General features: G+C 52.8%; 2 protein-coding genes across 6 annotated transcripts in view; both read right to left on the reverse strand.

Moving 5' to 3' along the window:
• Positions 1–7,959, reverse strand: part of INPP5K (inositol polyphosphate-5-phosphatase K) — a 23,018-nt gene extending 15,059 nt beyond the window's left edge. For 2 of the 5 annotated variants that reach the window (XM_015118177.3, XM_077969626.1), the window contains exons 1-3: positions 7,489–7,959; positions 4,535–4,642; positions 4,116–4,217 (exon numbers count right to left, since the gene is read on the reverse strand). In XM_015118177.3, the coding sequence (XP_014973663.1) occupies positions 4,116–4,148 (33 nt within the window). In that variant the 5' untranslated portion in view covers positions 4,149–4,217; positions 4,535–4,642; positions 7,489–7,959. 5 annotated transcript variants of the gene reach the window in all.
• A 1,019-nt stretch (positions 7,960–8,978) lies between these two features.
• PITPNA (phosphatidylinositol transfer protein alpha) overlaps positions 8,979–13,316 on the reverse strand; it is a 43,365-nt gene continuing 39,027 nt past the window's right edge. The window contains 2 exon segments of the mRNA NM_001260719.1: positions 8,979–11,523; positions 12,743–12,810. Of these exon segments, the coding sequence (NP_001247648.1) occupies positions 12,766–12,810 (45 nt within the window). The 3' untranslated portion in view covers positions 8,979–11,523; positions 12,743–12,765.

Genomic DNA, 13,316 nt, shown 5'->3' on the forward strand with positions numbered 1-13,316 from the left:
AAGCAGGAATCTATCTCATAGACGCTGTGGGGATTATCTGAAAGCTATTATTATTATTATTTTTTTTTTGAGACGGAGTCTCGCTCTGCCGCCCAGGCTGGAGTGCAGTGGCGCGATCTCGGCTCACTGCAAGCTCCGCCTCCCGGGTTCACGCCATTCTCCTGCCTCAGCCTCCCGAGTAGCTGGGACTACAGGCGCCCGCCACCTCGCCCGGCTAGTTTTTTGTAAAGTAGAAACGGGATTTCACGTTGTCAGCCAGGATGGTCTCGATCTCCTGACCTCGTGATCCGCCTGTCTCGGCCTCCCAAAGTGCTGGGATTACAGGGTTGAGCCACCGCGCCCGGCCAAGCTATTATTTTTTGGTTTAAGCATTCTTTTTTTAAAATTTTTAAATTTTTTATTTTTTTTGAGACGGAGTCTCTCTGTCACCCAGGCTGGAGTGCAGTGGCACGATCTCTTCTCACTGCAAGCTCCGCCTCCCGGGTTCACGCCATTCTTCTGCCTCAGCCTCCCGAGTAGCTGGGACTACAGGCGCCCACCACCATGCCCGGCTAAGTTTTTGTATTTTTAATAGAGATGGGGTTTCACCGTGTTAGCCAGGATGGTCTCGATCTCCTGACCTCGTGATCCGCCCACCTCAGCCTCCCAAATTGCTAGGATCATAGGCGTGAGCCACTGCGCCAGGCCAAGCATTCTTAAAAGTAAAGGAAGGAACATGAGAGGTTTCCAGGGTGCTGGAAATGCTCTTCTTTATCCCCTTCCCTCCCTCCCTCCCTGGGAATGTTCTTTGTCCACCGTCTGCCCCCATTTCTCCCTCTTAGAGACATGATTTCGCTTTGTCTACCAGGCTGGAGTGCAGTGGTGCAATCACGGCTCGCTGCAGCCTTGACATCCTCGGCTCAGGCAATCCTCCCACCTCAGCCTCCTGAGTAGCTGGGACCACAGATGCGCACCACCATGCCCGGCTATTTTTGTTTGTTTTGTAGAGACAGGGTCTTGCCATGTTGCCCAGGGTGGTCTTGAACTCCTGGGTTCAAGCAATCTGCCTGCCTCTGTAATCCCAGTGTTGGGATTACAGGCGTGAGCCACCACATCCGGTCTGCTCTTTATCTAGATGTGGCTGATGGTAACATGGGTATGTGTAAAAATCCATCAAAGTGTACACTGAATTTCTACATGTTTTTCTGTGTACATTATAGCTCAGTGAAAATAAAATAAGAAAATGTTTTCCCCAAACCCCATAACTATATACCGCGTGCAGCTGGGTGTCCATGAAGGCAATACCCAGGGAATGCCAGTGGGTAAGGACACAGGCTCACAGGCTGGGGAGCAGAGCGAACATCAGCTCAAGATGCCCACAGGCTGGGGAGAAGAGCGGACATCAGCTCAAGATGCCCACAGGCTGGGGAGAAGAGCGAACATCAGCTCAAGATGCCCACAGGCTGGGGAGAAGAGCGGACAGCAGCTCAAGATGCCCACAGGCTGGGGAGAAGAGCGAACAGCAGCTCAAATGCCTCCTCTCTCATTTACTCCTGTCAACCCTGGAAGGAATCACTGTCCCTGTTTTGCAGATGAGGGACTAAGATTTAGGGAGGCTAAGGGACCAGGAGGGCTACCTGTATTGTAAAACAACAGCAAGGGGCTAGGACTGCCAAGATCCCTGCTATCTGCAGCTGCCAAAGGTGGGGTGGGAATGGGCCACAGCCAGTAGCTCTCCCTCTCAGGTTCAGGCTGGCTACCACCAGCACCCGAGTCGCTGTTTCCGGAGAATGAAGTGTGGAGGCCAAGGAGGAAATCCCCGGGTGGGGAGCGTGTACTGGGGCCTTCCAGGAATTATGAAACTTGATCCTGTAGGCCACGAGCCCTAGCAGAGCAGAGTCAAAGCAGGGGGAACCTCAAACCCAGCACTGGGCAAGGGAGGCATGAGAACTTCAGGTTGGCCAGAGGTTGCTACAGACGTGTCCTCAAGCCGACCATCCTCCCCAGTCTTCTCCCTCTCCCACCCAAGCACACAGGACAACAGGGATGGAGGACGGGCTGGACTATGAGGGGCTGACTCCCAGGGTCAGGACTGAAGCAAGGGGACTGATAAAGACTCAGGAAAAGTTTCAGCTTAATCCCCACCCACAAAGCAGCTTTAGGCCACTGGGTTCCACCACAAAGACACTGGCTCACTTTGTGAAGGAGCAGCAGGAAAGTGGGGGTGGGGAGGGCGGGGTCGGGGCAGGACAGAGTCAGACTGGGAGAAAGGGTGGGGCTGTGGGAAAAGCAGGAGAGTTCTAGGGAAAGTTCTAGTTGGAGGAAATGAAGTAGGAGGAGCAAAGAAAGGACTAGCAGGAGGTGGCTGGGGCCCCTGGAGCAGTGGAAGGGGGTCAGCCCTTCTCAGTCGATAGCTGGCAAATGCACACCTAAGAAGAGGCTTACACGGAGCTCACCCATCCACCCTGATTGTTGGTTGGGGAAAGAAGGGCATCCGTTTTGGGTGCCAGGCCCTCAGGCTGGCCTTCCAATCTCAGCCGGCCACATGGGTAGAAAGAGCTGTGTCTCTGCCACAAGCTGAGCTAATTTCCTTGGCTCAATTCCATCCTACCAACCTCTGCCAGTCCGCCAAGAAGCAAGGAGGCCTGCAGTCTTGCGAAGGGAGTGGCGGGTGAGAGAGAAGTCGTTCTGTCCTCTGTAAGGATCTAGCTCCCTATCTACAGAAGGAGGCCTCTGGGCTTGATGTGGAGGGAACCAAGGACTCTCGCTGGCATTTTCTATCCGCAGGAGCTCTAAACCTTAGATTCTTTCCTCCCCATTCTGCTCCCCCTCCAAAGGATACACGGCTCTTGCCCCAGTACCCCCAGGCAAACTAGGCTGACTGAATTCATTCTGAAGAAGGAGTCATCCGGGAAAGGGGAAAGAGGGAATTCTGGTATTTCTTTTTTTTTTTTTTTTTTTGAGACAGAGTCTCGCTCTGTCGCCCAGGCTGGAGTGCAGTGGCCGGATCTCAGCTCACTGCAAGCTCTGCCTCCCGGGTTCACGCCATTCTCCTGCCTCAGCCTCCCGAGTAGCTGGGACTACAGGCGCCTGCCACCTCGCCCGGCTAGTTTTTTGTATTTTTTAGTAGAGACGGGGTTTCACCGTATTAGCCAGGATGGTCTTGATCTCCTGACCTCGTGATCCACCCGTCTCGGCCTCCCAAAGTGCTGGGATTACAGGCTTGAGCCACCACGCCCGGCCTGAATTCTGGTATTTCTAAGCAGCTGTACACCAGGTGCTGTGAATGGGAGGGTTTCATCCCTCAGGTGTGCAGGGCAGAAGCAAGGTGAAGATCCAGCAACCTAGGGCCTTCCTGTGGACTTTCCTACTGTCTAAAGACACCCCAGAGTATACTGCTCCCTCAGACCAAGAACTTTTACCCACCACACCTGACTCCCCTCTCCTAACTTCTGGACCCTCAGAATCTGACGTGCACGTCCCGTACGACCTGAGGATACCCTATGACACCAGCAGGCTAGCCATGTCTAAGATCTGTCAGTCTTAGAGTTCACCAGCATAGCAATAAAGTATTAGTAGTTAAGAACTTGGGTGATAAAGTTTGAAAGACCTGGATCCAAATCCCAGATAGTGCATGTGACTTCTGAGCCATGGTTTTCTCGGTAAAATACCTCTATTTCAACACACTTGTTACGATTTTAAAATAACATATAATATAATATAAAGAGCTACTTATGATGTTTAACACCAAGTAAGCGCTTGATAAATGACAGCAGTATTATTACACTCAGAGACTTCAGGACGGGCATTTGAGTAGAGACTGGTGGCTGGGGCGGGGGCCAGTACCGAGGTGTTCACAAGCCCTGCTGCACCTCCCCTCAGAATCTTTCCAAGCTGAAACATATGCAGGTGTTAACCCAACCCCTGGAGACTCAGCTCAGCTCCAGCTCCCTCAGAAAGGCGAAAGCAGGCAGGAGCCCCAGGGGTCCAGGTGCAAGTGAGGTTTAGCCCTTTAAACAAATGGGAAACAGCATGAAAGGCTAAGTAGGAGTAAGAGGAACACATCAGACCAAACAAGCGGGGTCAGTGCAGACGTGAAAACACAGTTGTCGATTGCCCACGAACTGGCAAGTTACCTTGACGAAGCTCAGAGGGGAAAGCACATCCATGAGGAAACTGCTCCATGAGTCATTAAAGGCAGCATCGGAAAGGAGGCTTATGATCCCAGAGTTCAGTTCCTGCAAACTGACCATGCCAGCTCAGAGGCTTGGCCCCTGGCCTCCAGGCTACTTCCCCTGCCACAGATATTTAACACCGTGTTCACAGACTTTCCAGCCCTGAGTTCTGATGGCCATGAGGTCTCCCTCCCCTGCCGGCTGATCTCCAGCCCCCTTTGCCGTTGCTGACCCAGGATCAGAAACATGGGACTGTCCCTGGAGCAGGCTGAAAGCTCCCGGCCTTCAGACTCCAAAGCGGAGGAGGGCAGATCACAGTGGTTCCCACAGGGAAACCCGGGACTGGTCAGGGAAGGGCGAAGGAGCCTGCAGATACCTACCCAATGACATATATGTCAAGATTCAGGTTCTGGTTGTTCAGCTGAAGCAGGTCACTGAGATCTAGAGGGGGCGCTGCTGAGGCCACGTTCCAAGTCACGACATGTATGCTGTGGAAGGGAAGCAGAGGGAAGTCATGGAGGAAGGAGAGTAAGAGAGTGCACGGGGTCGGCCAGTCATGGAGGAAGGAGGATAAGAGAGTGCACAGGGTCGGCTGGGCACGTGGCTCACGCTTGTCATCCCAGCACTTTGGGAGGCCGAGGCGGGCAGATCACCTGGGGTCAGGAGTTCGAGACAAGCCTGGCCAACATGGTGAAACCCTGTCTCTACTAAAAGTACAAATATTAGCCTAGCATGGTGGCAGGCACCTGTAATCCCAGCTACTCAGGAGGCTGAGGCAGGAGAATCACTTGAACCTGGGAGGCGGAGGTTGCAGTGAGCCGAGATCGTGCCACTGCACTCCAGCCTGGGTGACAGAGTGAGACTCTGTCTCAAAAGGAAAAAAAAAAAAAAAAGATAGTGCATGGGGTCTAGGCCTGCTCATGTCACCACAATCCGCCACGCTCATGATGGAAATGCGGGTTTCTGCGCTAGTGGAGGGAATGGGGATACTGAACCATCAGCTGTCCGTCCTCACCTTTCTCGGCTGAAGCAGGAAATCCCCACCCTGGACTGGGTCCTCCATGCAGGCTCACAGCCGCCCACACCTGGCAGCACTGGTGCTGCTGATATAGCAGAGTTGCCAAAGGGAGCCCAAGACTTTCAGGTCAGGCTAGGGAAGGGTTAGGGGGCTGAACTGCCAGGAATATATTAATTCCATCAGCTCCTCCAGCCACCCACACACCTCTGTGATCATCTAGGGCTCAGTCAGCAACTTCCCATCCCTACTTCTCACCCCAAGTGTTCCTAAGACCACCAGGAAGATCCTGGGGGTTCAGATTTCACCTTGTGATAGGCCTCAGCACTACAAGGGCAGAGGAATTTAAAAAATAAAAGAGATAACACCACCATATTCCCTTCCTCTCTCCTCCCTAGCAGATCCCAGGAAGAAACCAATTTTGCCAAGCACTTCAGAGAGCCTTTTTTTTTTTTGAGACAGTCTCACCCTGTTGCCCAGACTAGAGTGGAGTGGGACGATCTCGGCTCACTGCAGCCTCCGCTTCCCAGGTTCAAGCGATTCTCCTGCCTCAACCTCCCAAGTAGCTGAGATTACAGGTGTGTGCCACCACACCTGGCTAATTTTTGTATTTTTAGTAGAGACAGGGTTTCACCATGTCGGCCAGGCTGGTCTTGAACTCCTGATCTCAGGTGATCTGCCCGTCTCAGCCTCTCAAAGTGCTGGGATTACAGGCCTGAGTCACCGCGCCCGGCCAAGGAGTTTTTAAGTAACAGGTTTCTTGATATCTCTCTTAAGAGTCTATGCTCTATGTCTGTGTAGGATTCCGTGAAAAATAAAAAGGACTCTCTCGGGAAAAGTCATCAGTTGGATAACATTTTCCACCTCAGCTTACAAGTCTTAGGGAAGCAAGAAAACTAGATCAGGGGCCTCAATGACACGGGATCCAGTCAGAGGCTCAGAGGAAGGAGAGACCTACAGATGTCTTTGCAAAACAGTCAGTCACAGCAGCTCTTCAAGAAGCCCCAGACTTGGCCGGGCGCGGTGGCTCAAGCCTGTAATCCCAGCACTTTGGGACGCCGAGGCGGGCGGATCACAAGGTCAGGAGATCGAGACCACAGTGAAACCCCGTCTCTACTAAAAATACAAAAAATTAGCCGGGCGCGGTGGCGGGCGCCTGTAGTCCCAGCTACTCGGGAGGCTGAGGCAGGAGAATGGCGGGAACCCGGGAGGCGGAGCTTGCAGTGAGCCGAGATCGCGCCACTGCACTCCAGCCTGGGCGACAGAGCGAGACTCCGTCTCAAAAAAAAAAAAAAAAAAAAAAAAAAAAGAAGCCCCAGACTGTGCGCAGCACAGAGCACGCAGGAGCTGCAGACCCTGCAGAGACCAGGAACAGCCTGGCCTGAGTCCTAGGCACACGATGAGGAGCACCTGCAGCAGCTGGAGATCTGGAGTGGCAGAGGGTACAGGGGGACGGGAGAAAAGAGCAGATGATGCCAAAACATCTCTTCTCCAACAGACCCTGTTCTTAGAGGTCGACGTTCTCAAAGGCACTTCAAGAAATTCTTGGCCAGTTTAAAGCAACTTCCTGTCCCTCCCTGTTAGCATAAACAACACTGTACAGAAACCACCTTCCCAGGCGCTCAGCCTGAGATTGTGTGCTTCATTTGTTTACGATCTCCCCCTGCTGTCCCACAGAGGCTTAAGGAACAAAAGATCTTTTGCTCAGAGACTTACTTTCTCAGACTCACTCTAAGAGGATGGAGAGCAAAAGTCCGGATTTCTTGTTCCCACTCTCAAATCCGACGATTAGCAGCAAATCCAGGCATCGTGACTTACACTAAGTGGGCGATTAGCCTTGTTCCCCGTGAAAGAGCAGGCAAGAGACCAGGCTAAGTCACTTCACTAAAGGATCTTATCTCAATCTGATTTCGGGTTCCCGGGGGTCACCATGGGATCAGGCAGACCTCCTGATGTACGTGCTGATGAGAAGCAGGAACAAGATTTCTAACCTAGAGCTGAAAGGTGACGGCCTCGTTATGTCTTTAACCTCAAACAACCCAACACGGCTGTCCTCTCCACAAAGCAACCGGGACACCTGCTTGCGCCCCAGTGGGAACGAGCTTGGCAGCCTCGGCTTAGAGGGGGCGCGAGGCTCGGGCCCAACGCAGCCCACCTGACACAGGCGTGGGAGAAGGTGGTAGCGCCCCTGAACCAAAGGCAGTCATGGAGGTCTGGTGCCTTGTCTCCCGGTCTGCGTCCACCCCCAGCCCGCAGCCCGAGGGGGTCGGCGGCAGCGATGCCCCGAGCAGGCCTCCTCTGCCGCCAGCGTCTCCTCACCTGAGCCTCCTGCCCTTCGGCCCGCTCAGCTTCCGCGAGCTCATGGCCGCCGTCGTCCCCGCGCGCTGGTCCGGCAGGTTCGCGTCTCCCGGCCAGCGGGTCCCGGCTAGAGTAGCCCTGCCGGCTGTCGCGGGCTGTTTTTCTTCCGGACTCCGACCTTCCGCCCCGGCTTCCGTCAGAGACGGGCCCGGGGCGCACGCCGGGCTCTGGGTGGTGCGGTTCGCAGGAGGAGGCGGGACTCTCCCACGAGCGCAAGGCTGCGAGAGGCTGAGCCAAGACGGGATCGCGGACGTCAGGGGGGGCGTGTCGGGCCTGTCATCAGCGCACGACGCCACAGTACCCCAGACGACGCGGGGTGCGCGGCCGCCGCCAGACCCGGCCCAGCCCGCGCCCGCCGTCCGCGGCTCCCAGCGTGCCCCGCGCCAGGGACCGTTTTCCGGCGGAAGTTGTCGCTTCGCCGCCGCCGCCTCTGCCCCACTCGCGAGGCATCCGAGAACCCCGTCCTTGTGTTGTCTTCGCCCCGGCTCCCCGCCGTCCAGAGACCCAGGGGGTAAACGAGGGTCGCGGGTGGCGACACGCAGCCTAGCCACTGTCCCGCCTGGGATCCGGCCTCCCCGCCCCCCAGCTGCAGGTAATCTCCCCGTTCCCGTGGCGCTCACGCCTCCGTTCTCCACGCCCACTTCCAGGCGGCTTTCTGCCCCAAACTGATTGGATTACCTATGGCATAGAGGACGTTTGGGGATTCCTGGACTCCTGGAAAATTAGCCGTCAATAAATGAAACGCAGGCCGGGCACGGTGGCTCCCGCCTGTCATCCCAGCACTTTGGGAGGCCGAGGCGGGCGGATCACTTGAGGTCAGGAGTTCGAGACCAGCCTGGCCAACATGGTGAAACCCCGTCTCTGCTAAGAATACAAAAGTTAGCTGGGCTTGATGGCGCGCGCCTGTTAATTCCAGCTACTAGAGAGGCCGAGGCAGGAGAATCGCCTGAACCCGGGAGGCGGAAGTTGCAGTGAGCCGAGATCGCGCCACTGTACGCCAGCTTGCGGGACAGCGAGATTTCGTCTCAAAAAAAAGCCGAGATGGGATTTCACCATGTTGGTCAGGCTGGTCTGGAACTCCTGACCGCAGGTGATCCGCCCGCCTCGGCCTTCTAAAGTGCTGTGATTATAGGTGTGACCCACCGCGCCCGGCCTAGAACTACTTTAAATAAATGTTTTGCTTGTTTGGTAGGGTGGATAAAGAGGAAGATGTGAAGAGGAGGCAGACAAAAGCAAAAGGAAATCCTGTCAGTAGGAAATGGTCAAATTACAGTTCAGATGTGCAATGTTTGCATAAGTAAACTGACAAGGGAAATTTTCAGACACATCTTGGTACCTCTTCCTAATCTTGCCCTGGTAAAATGGGGGTTATCAGTGCAAGTTTGAGGATATATACAGTTGGAAAATGGACATCACCAAACTGGACTCCAGAAAGCTCTGTCTAGGATTTTATTAGACTGCTTTTTTCTCAATATACCTGTATTGGAAGATTGAGACAAAAAGGCACAAACTCACATTAAATAAACAAGGTAATCTAATCAATTCTACAAAGTGTAGTTTGTAAAAGAAGTAGCACTAGGAACCAACCAAAGTAAGTCAGGGAGTCCCAGCAGGGACTGTAAAAGGAGAACTTGGGAAGCTATACACATGTCCACGATACTGACCCTGTCCCAGACCTCTCTGCATGAGAAGGCCAGAGCCCAGCACCCCTCCTACAGAGGCACTGCTGCTTCTGTTGGGGCTGTGACCCTGGAATTCTAATGGAAGCAGCTGGTCTGAAGTGGCATGGCACACACTCAGGTACTACCCCTGGAGCTGAGCCTTTATCATAAGTCCCTCTGAGTGCTAGTCAGTTTGGGGCCGGGGGCGGGGGGGCGTTGACGAGGAAAGGGGGTACTTAAAAGAAGCCAACACTGTTGCCCAGCAGCAACACCATCCATGGGGATGGAGCAGACCAGGGACATCCTCCTTTGTTTATATGGGCTGGAGTTCCAGATCCAGGCTGACCTTAGCTCATAATGGATGCTTTTCAACTGGGGCAACAGGTGGAGGTGGGAGGAGCCCTCGTTAGGGCTAAAGTGATATGTGTCGGTCTCAAGAACCAAAAGAAGGAGACTAACAGCTGCTGACCCTCAGACCACGTAAACAACTGTCTGCCTAGAATGTTAGTTTGTCTGTTTCGAGATAAGCCACATCTGGACTTCCCCTAGCTGATGAATGAAGAAGGGACAGCTTTAAGTACAAATATAATTAATAGCTAATACAGAGCTTACAGGAAAACATTTACATTTTTCTCCAGTAGGAATGCCTCTTCTCCAACTTTCCAAGTCAGATAAATGCTACCAGCAGTTGAGATGCTACCCAGCTGCATTACTAAAGACCCCTCAAGGTGAGGAGACTCACACAGAGGAAGGTGTCTGTAACAAGACATCTGGTTCCAAAGGGACCTCATGAAGGTCAGAGCTAACCATGCTGGGGGTCTGAGTCTGTCCACCCTTGCCCCAGGAGGGCCACAGGGAAGCATCCATCAGGATGGCACAGGTGCAATCCTGTGAGACACTCCCTTATTGCACTTAGAAATGAATAAGGCAAACAAACTGACAAAAACAGGATACATTCTCCCACCCACTTCTTGCTTCCCAAAGATTTGGTCTCTCATTAACAGATGCACCCAGGCTAGCGTGGGCTGGGATCATGGCACACTTAGGCCAGCGTGCTTCACAAGGTTTGGGGACTGTCAGGTGACACTACAGCTCTCTCAGATTCTCCCACTAAGAGGCAAACTCAGGCTCTGCCAAGTTGTAGGAAGCTGTGAACACTGGGCAGCATCTATTCCCCTGGAGCCTGGACTTCCTCACCAGCCTACTTTGGTCGGGTTCTGTACTATGATCACTACTTGCTTTGGATTTTCCAGGACAGAACTCAACATGGGGGTAGGACGGGCTAAGTTCTTGATCCCCAAATTCCTTTCCGGCAACTGGAGACGAGGGAACATGTTCTGCTGGAAAAAGCTTTTTGCATGCTCATATTGTGCAGCATGAAAGATCAGGACTCTTGTGTCCTAACCAGCCTCAAAGACAGAGGACAGGGACCTAAGAAAGCACAGAGAAAAGAGGATTATTGCTGAGTGGCAGCACCAGCCCCAAAGGGAAGAGGAGGAGCGGGGACGTACAGAGCTCCTCGGGGTCGGACAGTTGGCATCTAGGGGGCGACTCAATTCTAGGGGCCACATTCTAGGAGAATTCCCTCTAAGTGGAGAGTTGACTGGGGGTGATTTTGTAGGTTCTGCAGAGAGATTCAGAGTGGGCAACAGGAGGGCCAAGAAGCCACAGGTGTTTCTAAGAATAGTAACTAGAGATTCAGTGATTGGGGCAGTTATTCATATTTGTTAAATTTTCTTAAATAGAGACTGGCTGGGCCTTGGGTACCTCCATAGTGCTAGAATGCCCTAACGATGGGTTACTGGGAGCAGAAGTCAGAGCTGCAAAACCACATTGCTATTTTGTGGAAGTGGGGGGGCGGGGGAAACACTGTATCTTTAGCTCATCCCCTCTCCCCACATGAGCACTCAAAATTGCAAAGATCTGCCCAGGAAGCAAAATACCTCAGTTTATCCAAGGTTGAGAACAAATGAACTTAAATCATTTAAATCACCACATCACAAAAGGCAGCTATTTGAAAGACTGAAAATGTCACTTGGAAATAAAGGCTGGGGGCACACACAGAAATGGGTCAGAACACAATGGAGAGAGACGGAGGAGCTGTAAATACAGCAGCCTACACGCCACGTATCAGAGGAGCAGGCTCCTGCACACGCGGGCTCTGTAACATCAGACGGTCTATTTGTTCACAATATTAAAGGGCATCTAGAATTAGCTACAGTAAGGGATCGAAAGTTGCCTGAAGAATGGGCACAGAACGGCTGCGTCCGAAGATGGCCTGTCACTTGGGAGGATGGAGCTGCTGGGCCTTCCTGTTGACCACTGTCTTGCAAAACTAGAAGAAAAATAAAAGTATTAAGGAAGCAAGAGGAGAAAACAGAAACACTGTAAATCATCCTGAAAAGGAGGAGGAATGCCAGTGGGTGGGTGGGGAAGGGAGTGGGGAGGGCACTGAGGCCTGAGCAGTGATTGAGAAGCTGGCATCACAGCAGTCCACCTAATTCCACCCTCCTGCCCCCCAGAAGCTGCTTTAGGAACATGGGGCAGGGAGAGTAGGCAGGGCCTGGCATCACTGCTGGTGAGACCCTGGCCCTCCTTACCCTCTTAGTGTTAAGAGGCCAGTTTTTATTTGCGAAAATGATTTTCTCTCTGAGCCTAATTGGGAGCAGAGCCAGGTTTTTCATTCAGTGATTAGACTGCTGTGAGCTGCTGGAATCCCATGACTCGGGTGGTGTACAGGGCACTGGGAAACCAGCACTGAGAGCTAATGGAAGGAAGAGGCTTGGGGAAGAGTGACAGCATGAAACAAGGGGCCCCCACTCTGGCCCTGTGACCTGGGCAGAAACACCCTCCCAGCATCTGAAAGATGCCACCTCTGATGAGGGCAGCTTAGTGTGGGATCGGGGGTATAAAGAGGAAGGAAATGAAAAACCAGACACAACAGTGGGTTCTAACAAAAGCTGTCTGGCCAGCAAGTTTTCCAAGGGGGAAGGGCAGGTAATGGCAGCTTTTGGGAGCTAGGAACTGGCGCTGGCATGGGAGGGCCAGGAGTGCCCAGCATGACAGCTGCAACTTGAGATGGATCAAGGTGCTATGTCCACCACCCTCCCTGTCCATGTCTCTATCTGGGTGGTTCTTTGGAAAACATCCCTGAAATGTCCCAATAGCCATAATCTCTTCTAGAGGAAGCAGAGAGCTGTTGAGCATGGCAACCATCATGACTAGAGGGAAGGAGGAATAGGTTTTCTGACTCCATAGTGAGCTGCTGAGGCCTCGAAACCCAAACTGATTTTAGCGTCTGTGACACGCACAGTGAGAAATGTGGCACGCACAGTGAGAAATGTGGCACGCACAGAAATGTGGCACGCACAGTGAGAAATGTGACACGCACAGTGAGAAATGTGGTACGCGCAGTGAGAAATGTGGTACGTGCAGTGAGAAATGTGGCACGCAGTGAGAAATGTGGCACGCACAGTGAGAAATGTGGCACGCGCAGTGAGAAATGTGGCACGCGCAGTGAGAAATGTACACACAGTGAGAAATGTGGTACGTACAGTGCAGAGGGGGAAGGGTGGCTTTAGTCATCTGCTGTCATTCCTTTCACTGGGTCCTTTTGTCTCATCTGGAAAAGAAAAAGCAGGAAAAATGGAAGGCTCCTGCTGCTGATGGAACTCCCGCCTTCTCAGTCCTGCCCATCAGTGGGGTGGGTCGTATTTTGTGTACAAAGCAAGACACTGAAGGACAGAATTCTATGTATGGACTTGAAGCCATACATTTCCAGTCTGTCACTGGCCTCACTATCCATGATTTCTAGTTCTCTTCCTTGTGTCATGGTGTTTGAAGCACTTTTTTTTTTTTTGGTAGAGAGGTGTGTGTGTGTGAGGGTCTTCCTATGTTTACCACGCTGGTCTTGGACTCCTGGCCTCATGCAATCCTCTGCCTCAACCTCCCAAAGTGCTGGGATTACAGCACAGGTGTGAGCCACACTTTGCCCCTCTCTGTTTCATTCACTTATTCATTCAAGAAATACTTACGAAACATCTTTTTGTGTGTGTGTGTGAGGAGTCTTGCTCTGTTGCCCAGTCTGGAGTGCAGTGGCGCAATGTTGGCTCACTACAACCTCTGCCT

Source organism: Macaca mulatta, chromosome 16 (assembly GCF_049350105.2).
Source record: "Macaca mulatta isolate MMU2019108-1 chromosome 16, T2T-MMU8v2.0, whole genome shotgun sequence".
Lineage (NCBI taxonomy): Eukaryota > Metazoa > Chordata > Mammalia > Primates > Cercopithecidae > Macaca > Macaca mulatta.